The sequence below is a fragment of the Ruditapes philippinarum genome, unplaced genomic scaffold, assembly GCF_026571515.1.
Source record: "Ruditapes philippinarum isolate M1 unplaced genomic scaffold, ASM2657151v2 ctg891_1_1_1_1, whole genome shotgun sequence".
Lineage (NCBI taxonomy): Eukaryota > Metazoa > Mollusca > Bivalvia > Venerida > Veneridae > Ruditapes > Ruditapes philippinarum.
In genome coordinates, this window is record NW_026857262.1 from 77,826 (window position 1) to 98,343 (window position 20,518).

Sequence of the window (20,518 nt, forward strand, 5' to 3'; positions counted from 1 at the left end):
CGTCTGTTGAGGCCTTAACACCCCCCCCCCCCCCCCCCAAAAAAAAAACAAACAAAAAAACACAAGAAACGGGGGTACGAAAACTATCTTTTGAACTGAAATACGCTCAAAACCAACGTTACATAACCAAATGTGTGTGCAAATGATACGCGTACTAAGCTTCATAATGATTTACACACTTATTGACTAATAAAATACGCTAAAACGTGCCGTAATTAGGCACAAGCAACACACTGGCAGTAACAAAAGTTATCATAAGAACTCCAGGACATATTTTGAGTTATCACAAGAACTCCGTGACATTTGAAAAATCGGGTATTAATTTATTAGCCTGGGCTTTATGTTTGCAACTATGCATTACAATTATGTATTTATGTATAGCAACGAAGAAGATAACAAATAAAAAGATCAATATGTACGAATGAGCAAGCAATATGAAAATTTTACTCAAAACTACCAGATTTTTTTTAAAAAGGCGATGAAAAATGGAATAAAAGGTTTTTATAAAACATTATACAATATGTAGGGCAAGCTTAATTATCAAAGTTTAATTTAGCACCCCAAACTCCCCATTCAAAGGTAAAAATGACCATTTTTTACGTGAGTTCTCCAAGTATATAGAAAAGTTTTCCACAGAAATCCGTAACGTTTTCCAGGAACTCCGTGACAGTTATCATAAGAACTCCAAACAAGTTATTATAAGAACTCCATCCTTCGTGTAACACTTCCTCTCCCGTGATAATATTTATTTATAAAAGTTTTTTTTTTTTTTTGGGGGGGGGGGGAAGGGGCGGCGGGAATACTTGCTACTAACCTGTTATTCGCGGCATACATCTATACTTTAACACATATTCAATACTAACCGGGACTTGATTATCGTAAGTACCAGATACGTATAATCAGAATGCATGCTTAAACAATAAATATATTTGATCACCATTGATTACATATCGGACATTTTCACCTTTATTTATGTATTTTAAAATAAAAACCAACAAATAAGTGCGGAGGGGGTAATGTCTGAGTGTTTAAGTGTTAAAAACGGAAATTCTTACTTGCACGTTTTTCGCGTGATCTGTCGTTAAGACATTATAATTACGGAAATCGATCTTGGACGGAGTTTATATACGTGTTCTTAACTGGTATGGTTAAGGTATTTGGTGGTAAAACTGGACCTATTCGTCCTTGAATGCTGTCGTTATGGCTGAACCAAAAGTGGACTTTTATGTCATATATAACCGGGCAATGACCCGTCAAGCAGAAACAGACGATTGTATTCTGTCATTAAACTTCACGGAACACTTAGTCAGGGTGTTAGAACAGAGGGGTCACAAGGGTCATTATGACGACAGAGATGCTATCGGTGGTTCTAATATTTTCAAAGAATTATTCCGAAATGTAAAGGAAACAAGAAAAACAATATTGGTAGTTACTCCTGGGTTTTTAAAAAACTGCTGGGCACAATACTCTAGCATGGCTGCCTTTAAAGAGCTTATAGATACAAATAAATGTAGTAAACTTATTCCAATAGGAATAGGTATTGAAGACCACCAGAAACTGCAGGAACTGAATATCAAAGAGTGGATTCATTTGTTGGCAGATTGGTCACCTGATAAAAATCCTCTTCAGTGGAATATCATAATAAAGGTATTCAAAAATATTCTGCCAAGTATCAGTTCATTAACCCATTGTTTTCACGTTTAGGGCACACATATTTTTTTACTTGTTGTCTTGTGGACCATATGCTGCTTTGCATGATAACCGCCATATGAACACATCTGGGGATGTTTCGAAATTCTAAATGTACCAGTTCATGTTAAATAGGGCTGGGGCAAGTATCCGAGTACTCGGATAATCACAAATCAAAATGAAAAATTGAATACAAATATTCATCAGTCCAGAGATCTTGGATCTCGATCTTATTTGTTTATAACCTATAATCCATTCACTATTTCTCAAACTCTTAAAGTTGAAAAAATTCAATTTGAGTATGAATTATGCGACTTAAATCTAAATACAATTTACCGATTAAAAGACAGTAAGTAAACAAACAATAACCATGATGCTCAGCTAGGATGTCACTAGTTTCGAAAAAGGAATCACTTTATATTTATCTAGCACTATGTTTTTCATGAAAATAAATAAGTATTTTAGGCGCTATATTACGCGACATGAAGGACGGTGTTATTTTTAATAATCCAAAATTTGCGAAACTCAAGTTAATAATTACGTCAGTGTGAAGTTAACATCCTGTGTGCAACAATGGCTGAAAAGCAGTCACGCTGATTAAAAATTCCACCAGTAAAATTTACTTCCAATGTTTAGAAATACCTGTCCTTGTGCTATTTTGTTTCTTTGCCTCTACCAGATTCTGACCCAGAACGAAAATATTTCAGAATCTAACTTTGGCAGACTAAGGCAGTGCCTAGCAGTACATGTTCGAATCACTAGCTAAAAGTTCTAGCTGTATGTGAGTTGCATATGGCCACAGGTGCCAGTTGTCAAATGGGGATAAACTGAATGCGCTTGACATAAGAGGGCAAAGCTCTGTCAGGTTGTAATCATGGTTTAAAAGAACCAAGGGGTCTATGCAATAAGTCAATTATGGACTGGTTCCTGGATTCCCTTGTATCTCATACTGGTAACTGTCTCTGGAGTCTGCTGAGGTAAGGACCCCACTGGATATTCGTAGGTTATCTTTGACCACCCAGTCTCAAGAAATTCAATTCAGTTCAATTTAACCCTGATGGCTCAATCAGTAAAAGCAACCCCTTGACTCCAAGGGACATGAAGCTTGATATGAGTATTAAAATTTTTTATTGAAGCTTGTAGTAAAACTATGATCTGTTTGAAAAACAGACTCCGTCGAGAAGATGGTCATACATAGGTTTTTGTTGAAGTCAATCAAATCAGGACACCTTTTTTGTTAATTGCTATTTAAAAAGAAAAACTTGAATACATGTATATATTTGTTTTCTTATTGATCATATTATAAATTCATAAGCATTGTAAATTTGTTAAAAAACATGTTTGGCTTACTACAATATTTGAATTTGCATGTTTTATAGAGTGATTTGTTGATTATTACATAGTTTATTTACAAAAGATTGATATCTGTTGATTATCATATCATTCACATGATATCTAATTATACATTTATTTATTTTTCAGTCTGTTTCACATGATGGGCCTCTTTCAACAGAACCTTCATATAGAGAATACATACATGACCAAGGTGATTTGATATACATTTTTTTTATGATCATGGATACACCATATATTTACTTCCCTCTTTCTTTATGAGTATTGAAGTCAGTAGTAGTACAAAGTGTGATTCTGGAAAACATTTTTTATAACAATGATAAATTTCAGCCATGAATACAGGCAGTATAATGTATGTTATAATGTAATCTTAAAGCAGATTGTCTCAAGATTCATGCTAATTTTCATGAAAATTTAAATAAATATTTCTAAAAGTAAGATATTGTGAGGGAACAAAACAAATAATGTACATCACAGTACATGTTGCAAAAAGCACATGCAATCCACGTACATTACCAAAACGAGGTAAAAATAAGCAAATATAGTCCTTACTGCGTTAGTAAAGCAGTAGAAATATAGTGATAAATACTGCAAAATTAGTCATCAATGGCACATATCATGTTAATTATTACTTGAATGATAAATCTTTTAATTTTTCTTTAAATCATAGTACATTTTTTACAAGTTTGATTTTCTTAAAATATTTTGGCGAATCTGTAGGCATGCAGCTTTAAGAATAATGTTTAATTTTTTTCTCAACAAAGTGTTGTTTTTTTAATGTATCAGTATATCATCTTGTATGTCTATATTTTAGAGCATGGTGATAATAAACTGAGAAGTGATCAAAATGTACTTGTAGTTCAACCGGATTCACTACAGGCACAGAGCACAGGTAATATGGCAGTTGTGGTTTCAAGGGACATGGTCACTGCTAAAGCTGGTGGGGGTTGGGGGGGGGGGTGGATGTAGCTTGCACTTTCCTGTAACATTTTCAATTTTGGGCATTCTTTAGGGATCCAATTTTTGCTATTTTTAAATGGATTAATAATTTAACAATTTTTAACCAAGAGAAGCACACTTAGATTCATGCTATTTTTTTTATTTTTTTTTTTGAAAATTGAAGAAAAAATACTGTTTTAATGATTAAAAACTGTGTCAAGTTTACAAATAAAGTGGTTTCAGCAAGCCTTTGGAACTAGATATGTAAATAAATTTCCTTGAATATGCAGAAATAACATTACTTCTGATAAAATGTTATCATGATACAGTGTTACAAAAAACCATGCTAAGTTTCAACTGGAAAGGCAATGTATGCATTTCTACAACTGTTTTCATTTCTACATGTAGCTCAGCTGTTTCACAGAAAAAGCCGAGCTGTTGTGATCACTGCAACATAATTCTAGTTTTCGCCATGCAAATACTTCTAAATGTAGCCCATTATGTAGTTTTAAAGGTATAAATATGAAACTTCAAATGGTTGCTTCTCATGACTTAGCACATTAGTTTGACAAAGGGTATCATTCTGAAAGCTATATTTTAGGAGATATGCCCCTTTTTAACTTAGAATTTTGAATTGATGAGCGTTAACAGTGCATGCAGAACTCTTGTTTGTTAGTTTGACATCACCAAACTTATCTCAGTGCAGTAACAGGCTAATTCCTTTTCTTTTGGAATAGGAGTTAACCTGTTCCTGCGCTAAGGTGATGATACATGTATATACATGTATTCTTTTTTTAGATGTTAAGCTTTGATTTAACTTAAAGAACATAAATGTGAACTAAAGTATTTCTATTTTTCCGTCTTAAGAACTCAATGATTTTGTTAATATTGTAGGATTCTGATTTTTGCTTACTTTGTCATGTTACAACTTACATGACTTTACATTCACAGACTTCTTCAATGAGAAGTTCCTCCTTTATGTTGCTACCCACTTTCTAACTGACTGGCATGTATAAGCCTTAAATCTTGGCTTAAAAGATGAAACAGTTAAAGAAGTGGAACTTAACAACCTCAGGAATGTTCGCATGCAGGCATACAATGCTTTGCTAAGGTATGCTTTTATATCAGTTTAATTTTATTTTCGGATAAAGGAACATATCTTTCTACAGAAATTTTTTTACTTGCTAGCATGTTGCTGATACTGCATAAGGAAAACAAGCAGTTTTCATAAGTTCTTGAATGTACTGTGTGGCAACTTGGGTTTCCCCAGCAATGCTAAATGACATCAATTGAGTATGACCTAATTACAGTGTAGAGTGACTGTAAACCTGACAATACATGCATGAGTAAATCTGAATTATTGAAATTGGGAATGACTATTTACTCTTACAATATTAGCAGTGAGTATTACTCATTCAGGGTCAGGTCAGCCTACACTCCTTTGCAGTCTGATCAGGTTTTGTGATGCTGCTTGTTCAAATTTGATATTGAAATTCCTCAATTTGACAATGGGCAGTTTCAAATTTTAATTAGAACAAATCAATTTTAATAAGCCATAATATTTTATAATGTTTTTCTTCCTGTAAAGAATGCAAACATGGGTTTTATAATGTTGTAATAATGGATTTAGATGTTTATCACCTGCAGAAAACAGTGTTGAATGTGAAATAATTTGTAATAAAGGAAGCAAAAATGTAAACAATGTGGTATTTTGACTTTCATACAAAATACTAAATTACTATAGGCCAAATGTACTAATTGAGAAAATGCAAATGAGCTCTAATAGTTTAGCCAATGGGTAAATGTTTGGAAACTGTAACAAGACACTAACAATATAAAGCTCTAAAAGTCATTTTAAAGCGCAACATTTATCAGTATAATGCGAACTGATCATTAAACCCAATGAAAAAGGCAATTGAATATGTTACTAAGCAACATGTTATTCTGTTGTACTGATACTGTCTTAGTGTCCCTGTGTAAAATAATTGAGATTATTAAGTCTTCGTTTAAATTCTTTTGAAAAATTGCCATTAGGGTATGAAAACAGTATGGTTGTAAGCTTTTCGAACTTTTTATAAGATACATGTATTAACCAGATATGGTTTTATACTCTCAAATACAATATGGTTTGGTTACAGGTGGAAAAAAGCTTCTAGAGAAAGTCAGGAGAAAAAAGTAACCACATTGTTGTCAGTGGTAATGGAAATGGGGAGAAAAGATTTGGCTGAGGACATTGAAACCAAATATAAGGGTATAATAATAATAATAATAATAACTTTATTTACCGAAGGTAACACATGAAGACATATACAGATTGCAACATCTTATTTACAATGCGGCCTTCTAAAATAAAAAATAAAAATAAACACACACACAAAAGAACATACTTTTGTGAACAAAGCTCTCTGAATGGGTTACAATGACTAGTGTATACATGTATCATCAATATATGAAAAATGTAGTGACATTTATTTGGAACCGGCATTGTTAAAGTAGAAAGTCACAGATCTGCTTCTTCCAGAATTCCTATAATGATTTGTTGTTGTTGTTGCTGTTGCTATTGTTGTTAAAATCAAAATCATAAATTCTGACCAACACTTAGTCAGTGATAGAAAGATAGGCCTGTATTTTAGATGAGAGAAATTAAATCACCCATACTAAGCAATTGGTGATTAATTTTCATCCATCTTAACTTGTCATTTAAAAACTGAAGGGTAACAGGTTCATATTTATCATTTACAGTGACATTATGCTCATTTTTGTCATGCCCTCTTGCAGAGAGCTTGACATAGTTGTCACTATGGCGGTTCAGTGTAAGTATGTGCATCCATCCGGATTATGATTGTTCTGGGCAAAACTCTGTCATTAGTAGACAGAAAATAAATAACTTGGCACAAATGTTTACAATAATGAGAGGGTGTGTTGCATCTGACCTTGAGGTATGACATTGAGGTATGACCTTGAGCTTTGATCTAGTCAAAAGGTTCTTGCAGGGAACACACCATCTCATGATGTTGAACATCTGTGCCAGGTTATTTGAAATTCCACCAGCTAGTGATAGAGTTATGGTGCTGTCACAGCGGGCATCTAGTTTTGTTAGCTCACCTGTCACAAAGTGACAGGGTGAGCTTTTGTGATCGCTTTTCGTCCGGCATCCGTCCGTCCGGCGTCCGTCCGTAAACTTTTGCTTTAAATGACATCTCCTCATAAACCACTGAGCCAATTTCATCCAAACTTCACAGGAATGTTCCTTTGGTGGTCACCTTTAAAAATTGTTCAAAGAATTTAATTCCATGCAGAACTCTGGTTGCCATGGCAACTGAAAGAAAAATCTTTAAATATCTTCTTTTAAACAACCCTAAGAGCTAGAGCTTAGATATTTGGCATGAAACATCTTCTAATGAGTGTCTACCAAGTTTATTCAAATAAAAGCCCTGGGGTCAAAATTGGCCCCGCCCCGGGGGGTCATTGATTTTCCCTATATGCATATAGTAAAAACTTAAAAAATCTTCTTTTAAAGAACCGTAAGAGCTAAAGCTTAGATATTTGGCATGAAACATCTTCTAGTGAATGTCTACCAAGTTTGTTCAAATAAAAGCCCTAGGGTCAAAATTGGCCCCGCCCCAGGGGGTCATTGATTTTCCCTATATGCATATAGTAAAAACTTAAAAAATCTTCTTTTAAAGAACCCAAAGAACTAGAGCTCAGATATTTAGCATGAAACATGTTCTAATGGGTGTCTACCAATTATGTTCAAATAAAAGCCCTGGGATCAAAATTGGCCCGGCCCCGGGGGTCATTGATTTTCCTTATATGTGTATAGCAAAAACTTAAAAATCTTCTTTGAAAAAAACCCAAATAGCTAGAGTTTAGATATTAAGCATGAAACATCTTTAAGTAAATATCTACAAAGTTTGTTCAAATAAAAGCCCGGGGGTCAAAACTGGCCCTGCACCATGGGTGTGATTGTTTTTAACTGTATGTGTAAAAAAAAAATCTTCTTTTAAAAAACCCAATGACTGCTAGAACTTAGATGTTTAGCAATTGAAACTTAGCAATTGAAACATCTTCTTATGGGTGTCTACCAAGTCTGTTCAAATAAACAAATAAAAGCCCTTGGGTAAAAATTGCCGGGGGGGGGGGGGGTATATACAGGTGAGCGACCTCAGGGCCATCATGGCCCTCTTGTTTTCAAGTTCAGATATCTTTATAAAGGTATTATTGCAATGTTTTAATTCATTATTTTCAGAGTTTGCAAGTCAGAACGAAAGTGAAGGATTTGATGAAGTAGACATGGGAATGTCCAGGAATAGGGAAAACAATCTCTACCTACAGAAGGTATTATGTTTATTTGTTTTAGTTGATGGACAGGTGTTCGGATGAGCCAGAAAATATTTATCCATTTCAGTGTCCATTAATATATAACATAAATTATAGCTTAAATGGCCCTATATAATAAGTTGTTTGCATATATATAATAGCAGCTCATGCGATATTTCAAGCAACTGTTTAAATATGGCCCCAGGGGTGTCATTGTTTTTAACTATATGTGTGTAGGGGGGGCCTATATACAGGTGAGCGACCTCAGGGCCATCATGGCCCTCTTGTTTATAATGCAGCAAATTTCTTTTATCAGAGAGAAAAAAAGAGATTATTTCATAAATTGACTGCTGCTGTGTAAAATATATGTGTGGTTCTACTCAGGTGCCGGTTCGTGCCTCTAATAATGCAAGGAGGGGCACCTGAGGTGTTCCTCCACCAGTAAAGCTGGAACATCGCCAAATGACCTTTACAGTGACAGTTTGACATAAAACCAAATCAATCAATCAATATATAAATGTTGAAAAATTGCAAGTTTCGTGTGGTTTTTAGCTCGACTATTCGCAGAATAATCGAGCTAATGCAGTCACCCATTTGTCGGCGGCGTCGTCGTCGTCCCTGTGGTTAAGTTTTTGTATGTAAGCTGGTATCTCCATAACTACTGAAGGGAATGGATTGAAACTTCACACACTTGTTCTCTGTGATTATCTTAGATGATTGGCACAAGTCCCATAACTCTGATTTGCTTTTTTACATAATTATGCCCCTTTTTCGACTTAGAAATTCTTGGTTAAGTTTTTGTATGTAAGCTGGTATCTCCATAACTACTGAAGGGAATGAATTGAAACTTCACACACTTGTTGTCTGTGATTATCTAAGATGATTGGCACAAGTCCCATAACTCTGCTTTGCTTTTTTACGTAATTATGCCCCTTTTTCGACTTAGAAATTCTTGGTTAAGTTTTTGTATGTAAGCTGGTATCTCCATAACTACTGAAGGGAATGGATTGAAACTTCACACACTTGTTGTCTGTGATTATCTAAGATGATTGGCTTAAGTCCCATAACTCTGATTTGCTTTTTTACATAATTATTCCCCTTTTTCGACTTAGAAATTCTTGGATAAGTTTTTGTATGTAAGCTGGTATCTCCATAACTACTGAAGGGAATGGATTGAAACTTCACACACTTGTTCTCTGTGATTATCTAAGATGATTGGCACAAATCCCATAACTCTGCTTTGCTTTTTTACATAATTATGCCCCTTTTTCGACTTAGAAATTCTTGGTTAAGTTTTTGTATGTAAGCTGGTATCTCCATAATTTCTGAAGGGAATGGATTGAAACTTCACACACTTGTTGTCTGTGATTATCTAAGATGATTGGCACAAGTCCCATAACTCTGCTTTGCTTTTTTACATTATTATGCCCCTTTTTCGACTTAGAAATTCTTGGTTAGGTTTTTGCGTGTAAGCTTGTATCTCCATAACTACTGAAGGGAATGGATTGAAACTTCACACACTTGTTGTCTGTGATTATCTAAGATGATTGACACAAGTCCCATAACTCTGCTTTGCTTTTTTACATAATAATGCCCCTTTTCGACTTAGAAATTCTTGGTTAAGTTTTTGCGTGTAAGCTGGTATCTCCATAACTACAGAAGGGAATGGATTGAAACTTCACACTCTTGTTCTCTGTGATTATCTAAGATGATTGACACAAGTCCCATAACTCTGATTTGCTTTTTTACATAATTATGCCCCTTTTTCTACTTAGAAATTCTTGGTTTAGTTTTTGCGTGTAAGCTGGTATCTCCATAACCATTGAAGGGAATGGATTGAAACTTCACACTCTTGTTGTATGTGATTATATAAGATGATTGGCACAAGTCCCATAACTCGGATTTACTTTTTCGCATAATTATGCCCCTTTTTCGATTCATAAATTCTTGGTTAAGTTTTTGTATGTAAGCTTGTATCTCCATAACTACTGAAGGGAATGTATTGAAACTTGAAGGGTTTGTACCTTTTCGGACAATTTTATGTATTCATATAGGTAAGCATTATTATACTCAATGAAACACCTTTGTGACAAATTTTCGAATAGTCGAGCGTTACTGTCCTCTGACAGTTCTTGTTGCTTGTTAGAATTTCTTGTACTTGCTAAAATTTGCAAGTGGAAAAATGGTAAATTCAAGTCCCGGCAACAGTTGAAAAGCAGAATTTATTTCATGGTTTTATTGTTTTTGTATCATTCTGGTACGTACTAGAAGATAAATTTATAGTGAAATTTATGATAAATACTAATATTGATGAATAAATTAATTGTAGACACAGCCTAAATTGTTTGATCAAAGTGAACAGCTGATCTTCGAGAGGAGCAAAGATGCAGGTACATGTGAATGTTTATCATGTATTTTGTTAAAATATCCATTTTCTTAATTGTTTGCTTAAAGTTACATAATTTCTTAATTATCTCAAGTTAGCTTATGGAAGGTTTGTGATTTAAATCTTATGAACTCTAGTGTACCAGAAATAATGTAAGAATTGGTCCCAGACGTCTTCTTCCATCATTAGAGGTAAAAAGGTACCACACTGTTTGTGACCTAGGACCAAACCAATACCAAATATGTATTAAAATCCATCAACAAATCAGCCTGTTTGACAATAAGGCAATATCAAACTATTATATGCTAAATATCAAAATCTGTTCTAACATTCAGAATGAAGGAGAATGGATAAGAATATGTTTAACTACAATAAAAGTTCCTAATAAACGGGCCTTACATTTTCCAAAGGGTAGGCATTTATAAAAACACAGTTTTTAGCTACTTGCCTTAATAAACTGATTTCTTACAAATTATTTTTTTCTTAAAGGTGATTCAACGCAGTGTAAAACATACATGACTCGGGAATTAAAACCTGAAACCACTGCTTTTGTTGATCTGAAAACAAACTCCAAATCTCACACACAATCCTCAGACTCGCTTGCAATTCAACCTGGGCCAGCCATGTCCTTACCGCCTGCACCAATGGTGAGTTTGCCACCAAGTAAACCCATTAAAGAACTGTCTGACAATGTTGCAAATACTCAACAAACTGACCGTACACAGGATGCAGTAAATATACTAGAAAACAGCAATTCAGACAGGGGAGCAGGCGGGTGTATTTTAAATGAGGAAACCCACAGCAATACTGGCGGACCTAAAGCTATGGAGTATATTCCAGTCGAGGACTGCATTTCAGCTTCACAAACAGAAGCATTAAACACACAGATAAATATGCCAGGCACTCAAACGGTACGTCAACCACCAGATGACAGAAATGTAAATTGCAATTCTGCCGTAAATGGGGAACAAAACTATAAAAGTCAGAAAAGTTTATCTAAAGATACTGATCTCTCGGCTGATGCCTACGGATCTTTCTCCTATGATAGGAAACCAAACAGCCTTCACCTGCACCATGGCGACAGCAATCCTTCCTCCTCTTATTACGTATCTCGCAATGCAAACGATGCAGATGTCGCAAGCCCTGATTCCGGTTACAGTTGCTCTGCAGCACAAACTCCTCTCAATGAACAAATCATTCCAAACAAAGGGAGCCAGTCAGTGGAAGCTGTTCCAACTGTGATACAGAAGGAAGGGAACCAGTCACAGGAAGCTGTTTCAGCCTTGAAACAGAATAAAGGGAACCAGTCACAGGAAGCTGTTCCAGCTGTGATGCAGAATAAAGGGAACCATTCACAGGAAGCTGTTCCAGCTGTGATACCAATTAAAGGAAACCAGTCACAAGAAGCTGTTCCAACCTTGATACAGAAAACTGACAACCAGGCTGAAACAAGTCAAGAAATGTCAGTGAAGCAAACAAGTCAAGTGAGCAATGATGCAGAAACTACAAGCAATACAAGACCACAAAATAAACGTCGCTCCAGTTCAAATGAATTTGAAGGTGAAGGTGGACGTGTTGAAAAAAGCATATCTGAGCTTGACACTTCTTTATCAACTACACAAGGTAATATATATAATATATATATATACATGTACATTTATTTTAATGTAGCACCTCAACTTTGTGGAATAATATCCATTTTGGACTTTCTTTATTGTAAAGAAGCTATACAAAGAGCTGGATGAAGGTAACTCAGCGTGTGAGTGAAATTTGCAGATCCTCCATGTACAAGTGGTAAAGGTCGCTCACTAAATCACTTTATTTTCAAAACCTTGGGTGAATCCAAAGCCATGAAAATAAAGTCTGGCCAGAAACTGCAGATAATATAATGTTGGGCAGCTATAGAGCTATCTTCCAGAAGGTGGGTGTTTCTACTCGGTTTGTGTCTGAAATGATAAAAGGATGTTTCTCCATCAGTAGAGAATAATCTTACCAGTTTTGTTATCAATTGTGTAATGTTTTTTGTAAATGATTATAAGAACAAATTCTTCAGTAATTTTTTTATTTTTTTTATCATTAATGTTATGATGTCTTTAAAAAATTTGCCAGACGGATAAATTGATATCATTGATGTTATAATTTGTCAGTTTGATATTAAAATACATAATATTAAAAGGTTATCTGACAAATGATATCTGAAGAGTTTTAGAGTTCTCCAAGAGTTTCTATCTATTACTATGTAAAAATTTAGACTAAAAATGTTATTATTTGTCATAATGATACCATTATTGTGATAATTTGTCAGCTTGATATCATTGATTTTAATATTTTCAGATTAAATCATTGATGTGAAAAATTTGTCAGGTTGATATCATTATGATGCGATAATTTGTCAGATTGATACTGTATTGATGTGATAATTTATTCGATTGAAACTATTGATGTGATAACTTGTCAGATTGAAATTATTGATGTGATAATTTGTCAGATTGAAACTGTTGATGTGATTATTTGTCAGATTGGAACTTTTGATGTGATATTTTGTCACATTGGAACTATTGATTTGATGATTTTTCACATTGGAACTATTGATGTGATATTTTGTCACATTCATGCTATTGATGTGATAATTTTTCACATTGGAACTATTGATTTGATAATTTTTCACATTGGAACTTTTGATGTGATATTTTGTCACATTCATGCTATTGATTTGATAATTTTTCACATTGGAACTATTGATTTGATATTTTTTCACATTGGAACTTTTGATGTGATATTTTGCCACATTCATGCTATTGATGTGATATTTTGTCACATTCATGCTATTGATGTGATAATTTTTCACATTGGAACTATTGATTTGATAATTTGTCATATTGATACTATTGATGTGGTAATTTATAACATTGAGTTTATTTTTTGTCAGACTGTATATCAATTTCATTGATGTTATTGGTAATATAATGTAATTGAGGAAACGATGCATAAAGATTTATCTTTATATTTTCAATAATTCATATTTAATTACATTATATGTTGTTTTGATTTTTAGGTGAGCCGCAAAGTTTAGGATCAAGAGTGCTTCATTCTTTTATAAGTATGCTGACAAGACCAGAGTTAGCGTACAGTTGATTCGCTACATCATTTACGGACAGACAGTTGGTCCATCACATCATCTACCAACAGTTGGCATACAGACAGCTCTACAGATTCATTAAATATTCTCTCCAAATTATCAATTTTTATTAATGTTTTACTAGTATTTAAGATTTACAAGAAAGTGTTGAATATTATGTGATCATGCTTCTGAAAGGAAGGGTTTTATTTTAGTCAATAATGGGCCAGTTTTTTGTTTTTTTTGCTGTTATGCTCTATGATACACAATAATGTTTCCCAAAATGTTCCCAGAAAGATTGGGAGACATGTTGTTTTTGCCTTTTTCATAAAAAGTTTGTCTGTCTCCCTGTCCATCCATCCATACAGACATCACCATGTATTTTATTCCATTTCCAATATTTTCACATAATCGTTTGGTCCATCGACACAGAAGATATAATCTTCACGATGATGGTCAATTTTAAACTTCAACGGTAATATAATCAACGCAACAGTCGAAATAAACATAAGCTTATTGCCATTTTACTCCATTTACAAAATCTTTCGAAAAATTCAAACTAGGCTCCCCAGCTTTGCCGTGTACAAATACCCTCCGCTTTTAATTATGGGAACCAACATTTTACCAAATAGCTCCGCCCATAGCTGACTGGTTCCCATCTTCAAAGCGCAGTGCATTTTGCATATGGCAAAGCAGGGGAGCCACGTTTGAATTTGTTGAAAAATTTTGTAAATGCAATTTGGATAAAACTTCATTCAAATGTACATGTATCTATAATATTTAAAAGAAAGAGTAAGTGAGACCTAGTTAAGTTTTTCCTTCATCATCTGAGATCAGCAAAGTTGTGACATTTTCTACCAGAATACTTTTAATTATGTATGACTATTTTTTAAACAATATCATAACTGTTTTATGATGTGAAATTCAATGTAAGAATGTGCAAATGGACTCTTTGCGTTTTATAACTTTCTTACTGTTCAAAGATGGACTTGGCAGTCTGTGACCGCTTCTTGTTTCTACTTAGAAAATTGTTTATGAAAATTCAAAAAGTTATGCAATGTGTCTCACAAATTGTTAAAACCAATTCTGTCCTCAAACTTAATACTTTATGATTACATCAAGCTCTTGTAATGAATTTTTTAAATTTTCTTTAAATCTTAAATGTAAATAATGTAAATAAGTTTGCAATCTATTTTTTGTTTACTCATGCAGTCAGTGATTTTTGTTCACTGAAATTGTTTATCATTTTCCTAACTATGATGCGACTCAGCTCTAAATAAATGACTTCAATACATGTATATTTCTTATTCTATCCATACATGTTTATAGTAAAATCTCGGCAGAATGACTCTCCTTAGACCGATAATCTCAACAACATCATTTATTTCTTCCCAAAGTATCACTACTTTAAATCTTATTTCTCAAAAACCTTTCAGCAACAACCAAAATCTTTGTCTACCAAAGGGTGTTGTTCAGCAGAGGTTGTAGTGTATTTCTCATTCTGATCATGTGTGTTTATTTCTCATTCTGATCATGTGTGTTTATTTCTCATTCTGATCATGTGTGTTTATTTCTCATTCTGGTCATGTGTGTTTATTTCTCATTCTGGTTATGTGTGTTTATTTCTCATTCTGTTCATGTGTGTTTATTTCTCATTCTGGTCATGTGTGTTTATTTCTCATTCTTATCATGTGTGTTTATTTCTCATTCTGGTCATGTGTGTTTATTTCTCATTCTGATCATGTGTGTTTATTTCTCATTCTGATCATGTGTGTTTATTTCTCATTCTGGTTATGTGTGTTTATTTCTCATTCTGTTCATGTGTGTTTATTTCTCATTCTGGTCATGTGTGTTTATTTCTCATTCTGATCATGTGTGTTTATTTCTCATTCTGGTCATGTGTGTTTATTTCTCATTCTGGTTATGTGTGTTTATTTCTCATTCTGTTCATGTGTGTTTATTTCTCATTCTGGTCATGTGTGTTTATTTCTCATTCTGATCATGTGTGTTTATTTCTCATTCTGGTCATGTGTGTTTATTTCTCATTCTGATCATGTGTGTTTATATCTCATTCTGGTCATGTGTGTTTATTTCTCATTCTGTTCATGTGTGTTTATTTCTCATTCTGGTCATGTGTGTTTATTTTTCATTCTGGACATGTGTGTTTATTTCTCATCCTGATCATGTGTGTTTATTTCTCATTCTGGCCATGTGTGTTTATTTCTCATTCTGATCATGTGTGTTTATTTCTCATTCTGTTCATGTGTGTTTATTTCTCATTCTGGTCATGTGTGTTTATTTTTCATTCTGGTCATGTGTGTTTATTTCTCATCCTGATCATGTGTGTTTATTTCTCATTCTGGTTTCTCATTCTTGTTTGTAGAATCAGTATGTTTATTGTGTCTATTGACTTACCGTAAAACCTTCATAAACAATTAAATATGAAATATGTACAGTATGCCTAAGATTTAAATATGCATTTTTTATTGAATAATTTGATTGCTCAGTATTTTTAACTTGACCTACATTGTATTAAAGAATAGTGGGGCTATTCAGCTTTTACTGGACAATACTTTGTTAAGGTTTTGCATGCGACTTCATTTTTTATTCAACTAAGATTTTCAATTGAAACATCACACATGAATCCAAGATGACTGTTATAGATCACTATCCAAGACCAATAACTCTGGTATGGATTTTAACTAGCTGATACCGGTTTGTTAGAGTAGAAAACTTCTACATTGTCCTTGTTTTACTTTTAAGGACTGGAAAAAAAAGGTCGAGTGTGCTGTATGTTAGAATGCTATTGTTGAATAAACTGAGGTGGCATTAATATATACATGACTTGTGAATACTTTTTCTATGATTTTTTTTAAACTTTTTTAAATGATTGATTGGATTGTAAGTGTCATGTGGTATCAAAGTCTTGATAGACACCTGTACACATTAGACTGAATTTTTAATGAAATGGCGGAATATATACATATTTCTATTTTAATATATTTCACTATTTTTCATTTTGATTAATGTTTTATTATATTTGTAATATGTTTCCAAGAATAATGTTTTAAATAAATTACAATGTAGTCTTTTTTTTTTTTTTTTTTTTAAACTGTCATATTTGCCTGTAACATCGTATTTAGAAAGAATTGTGAAGTAATAATAATATTAATAATAAAGACTTTATTTAAGTTAATCCCTGGGCAAGATCAAAAATATGTTTCATTTCAGGTCGTGATTACACATTTTATTTTGTCGAATCAAGGTCCAAGACATACCAGCATAAAGTAAAGTCTGTTACATTTTTATGAGGGATGTTGTATCTCTTTAGGCACTTTATCAAAGTCTTTCAATACTTGAAATGAAAGCATAATTATATACATGAGCCGCATCATGACAAAACCAACATAGTGCATTTGCGACCAGCATGGATCCAGACCAGCCTGCGCATGCACACAGTCTGATCAGGATCCATGCTGTTCGCTATCAGTTACTCTACTTGTAATAGGGTTGGTAAGCGAACAGCATGGATCCTGATCAGACTGCTGGTCGCAATCACACTATGTTGGTTTTATCATGACGCGGCTCACATTTAGTTTTATGTGCTCATTAGCCCTTACCACGCTTAATATCTTGAATAGACTTAGACATGTTTTAGACTGGACAAAGCCATTTATCATTTTAAAGGAGAATTTCATGAACTGACTAAATAGGGAACAGTGCAGATCATGCTCAAATGTCAGAGATGTGCCTCCTAATCTTGGTTTGCACTGGTTGCATGGGCAAAATCAGTAACTGCCAGCTGGCGAAAGATGAATGAGAGATATTAGTGCCAGATATATTTAGATATATTTGCTCAGTTAATCTTTCTGTCTCTTTTTTTTTTTCTTTCTTTTTTGTTATGTGATATTATCATTATTCAACTGAGTCTAAGCTTTTGATTTTTTTGTCAGCGTTTTCTTAATAAAGAATTGAAGGTAACAAATGAAGTGCAATGGAAAACTTTACGGGATAAACTCCAAGCTCAGTAAACTACACAAAATATAAGATTGTTGATCTATTTGTTATTTAAGTATTGATTGTGAATTTAACAGATGTTTTTTTATTATATTGAATATTGTGTTACACAATGAATAAGGATGTTATCGTACTGTCAACAGTCTTGTTTTTCTGTTTGTGAAGAAAAAAATCTGTTTCTGACTTCACCACTAAAGTTAAAATTCTAGTAGGCTTACTTCAGGTTTCTATACAGAAAATACATGTATACAGTTATTTTTTTTATATTTTATGAAGTGCCTTTCCTATATAATAGAAAAGTTTTAAGTCAGGTTGCAAAAGTTAATTTGAGTTGGGAAGCTAGAAACAGATTTTTATTCAGCCTTATAAAGGCCCATGTCTTAATTATTATCTGTTTATTGTTGTTAAAATGTAATTACTCCGCACAGCCTTTATTTTCCTGTGATATAGATGATTACCAATATTTGGTATTCAATAGTCAATATTGTAGATCTATTTACTTGTCTTATTCTTTTTTTTTCAATTATGCCTAAACTTCATATGTTAAATTTAACGTGGATTTATTGCACACTGTGCCTTTTGTAAGAATAAAAAACATATCAGTCTGTTGCCCTGGCAATAAACAATAAATATAATGTTGCTATAGACTGGTTAAAAAAATATTTTTCAAAATAAACAGACTATTTAGTTTAAGCATACATGTACATGAATTTATTTTAGTTCAGGTTTGATCCTGATTTATGGACTAACAAGTACTGATGTTTAGTTTATTCTAATTTATTTTAGTTTGATTGTGTTGGAATCCACTCCTGGAACCAACCACTACTAATTAATGAGAGTAAAGTTTCTCAAGGAAACTGACGAGGTTTGAATTCACATGGCCAGCAATCCTTACATTACTAATCTGACACTTTAACCACTCCCCTACGCCACCATTTCTGGTATTTAATGAGGAAACATGATTGTAGGACTCAAACTCAAAACTCCTACTATGTTGAAAATAATTGTCTATTTTAGAAACTTGAAATTCCGATTTGAAACAAATGAAATGTTTAAATATGTTATTAAATTGACATGTATTTGCTAAAGATAATCTGACTATTTAGTCATATACCTATTAATTTGTTTAATATATAGATAGACATGTTATTCCTTTTTGAATATCTTACTTTTAGTAGTAAGTTTTGTTTTATCCTGTCTTGGTAACATGAAAAGACTATATATAATTTTATTGTTAAAGAGATTCATGTATTAGTATATTCAGTATAGATAATAAAGAATTCAAAAAATAATAATTGTTGTGATTTATCAAACTTAGTATATCATCTTGGACAAAGTGACTGGAGAGTTTCAAGTAGAGGTGCCAAGAAGATATATAGACAATGTGATGTATCTTAATCGGCCAAAAACTAGAAAGAATGCTTGTGCCTGTTTGTCATGCATACAGAAAGCATGTCAGGTACCAGTCCGAGTTTCATAACCATATCCGTCTGTCCAGCTCGTCCGAAAGATATGATCATTTATTTTGGCATCTACACCTTATATAATGGTCTCACTGGCCTTCAGTGCATCAAAATAGTATTGTCAAAAAATTAACTTCCATACATATTTAGTATACTGAATTCAAAATTTATATGTCAGCTTTTGGTAGATAATAACATTTAAAGACATGATAGTGACATGTCCACGGCCCGTACTCCCAGTATCTGAAAGGTGGATGTACCCTGAGTAAGCCTAGAATACATGGATCTTAATCTGCCATTTCAATCATGAACCAAACTAAATCCTCTTGATTGTCAAGTAGGTTTGGCAAGCTATTATATAAAGTCAAGAGCATATGACTGCGTACAGATCTATTTATCTATTTTCAAATTCAATGAGTGTACATATGCCCATTTATGCAAGGAACAGGGTATCAGAAGGCTTTGTAGAGTAACCAGCGTGAAGCCATTTAAGATCTGGGAATTTACATCATTGCAATTACCATTAAATATTAGCTAAACAGAATTTAATGAATTTTGAGTATACATGTTTGTATAATGACCCCTAACTGCAATTTTCAGTGACATTTCTCATAGTCTTGTTCTGTATGTGTGAATGGTCTTTATTCTTATGAACATTCCCCTAAACATTAGAGTTACTTTAGTCAGGGCACACAAAGAGTTAGAGTTATAAATGTATTGCTAGTGTCATCTGCTTTCTCTGCTGTGTGGAAAATTTTATAGATCAAGATAATTTGAATGATCTCGTATTTAATACTGTATATCATTAGAGAAAGCATTTTAAGTCTATTAATTGTAAAAGATCAAAATTTATAACTTTGTAAGGTAATTTAAAAAAAGTGTCTTGCCTTTCTATTCATATCTTTGAAATAAAGTAAGAGATTTATGTAAGGGAGACATAATATATAATTAAACACTTAAAAATTTCACCTTAAAATGCATTGTTTCTCTTGTTTTCCCTAAAAATGCATTCTTTCTCCATAAAATGCATTGTTTTTTTAATGAATTGTTTATCCTAAAATGCACCCCTTAACCTTAAAATACATTGTTTCCCCTTAAAATGGTTGTGTCTTCTTAAAAAAACATTAATTGTTTCTCATTAAATGCATTGCCACCCCCCCCCCCTTTGAATACATTGTTTCCCTTATATTGAATTGTATCCTCTTCTATAATTTGTTTCTCCTTACCCATTCA

At 33.3% G+C, this 20,518-nt stretch overlaps 1 protein-coding gene across 1 annotated transcript; it reads left to right on the forward strand.

Annotated features, from left to right (window-relative positions):
* The first annotated feature begins 1,128 nt into the window (after positions 1 to 1,128).
* On the forward strand, positions 1,129 to 15,233 carry LOC132749218 (uncharacterized). The gene is made up of 9 exons (XM_060738934.1): positions 1,129 to 1,647; positions 3,172 to 3,235; positions 3,857 to 3,934; positions 4,933 to 5,092; positions 6,120 to 6,232; positions 8,231 to 8,319; positions 10,631 to 10,691; positions 11,177 to 12,310; positions 13,743 to 15,233. Exons 4-9 carry the CDS (start codon positions 5,067 to 5,069, stop codon positions 13,820 to 13,822), a joined length of 1,503 nt encoding a protein of 500 aa, XP_060594917.1. The 5' UTR covers positions 1,129 to 1,647; positions 3,172 to 3,235; positions 3,857 to 3,934; positions 4,933 to 5,066; the 3' UTR covers positions 13,823 to 15,233.
* Positions 15,234 to 20,518: the final 5,285 nt, after the last annotated feature.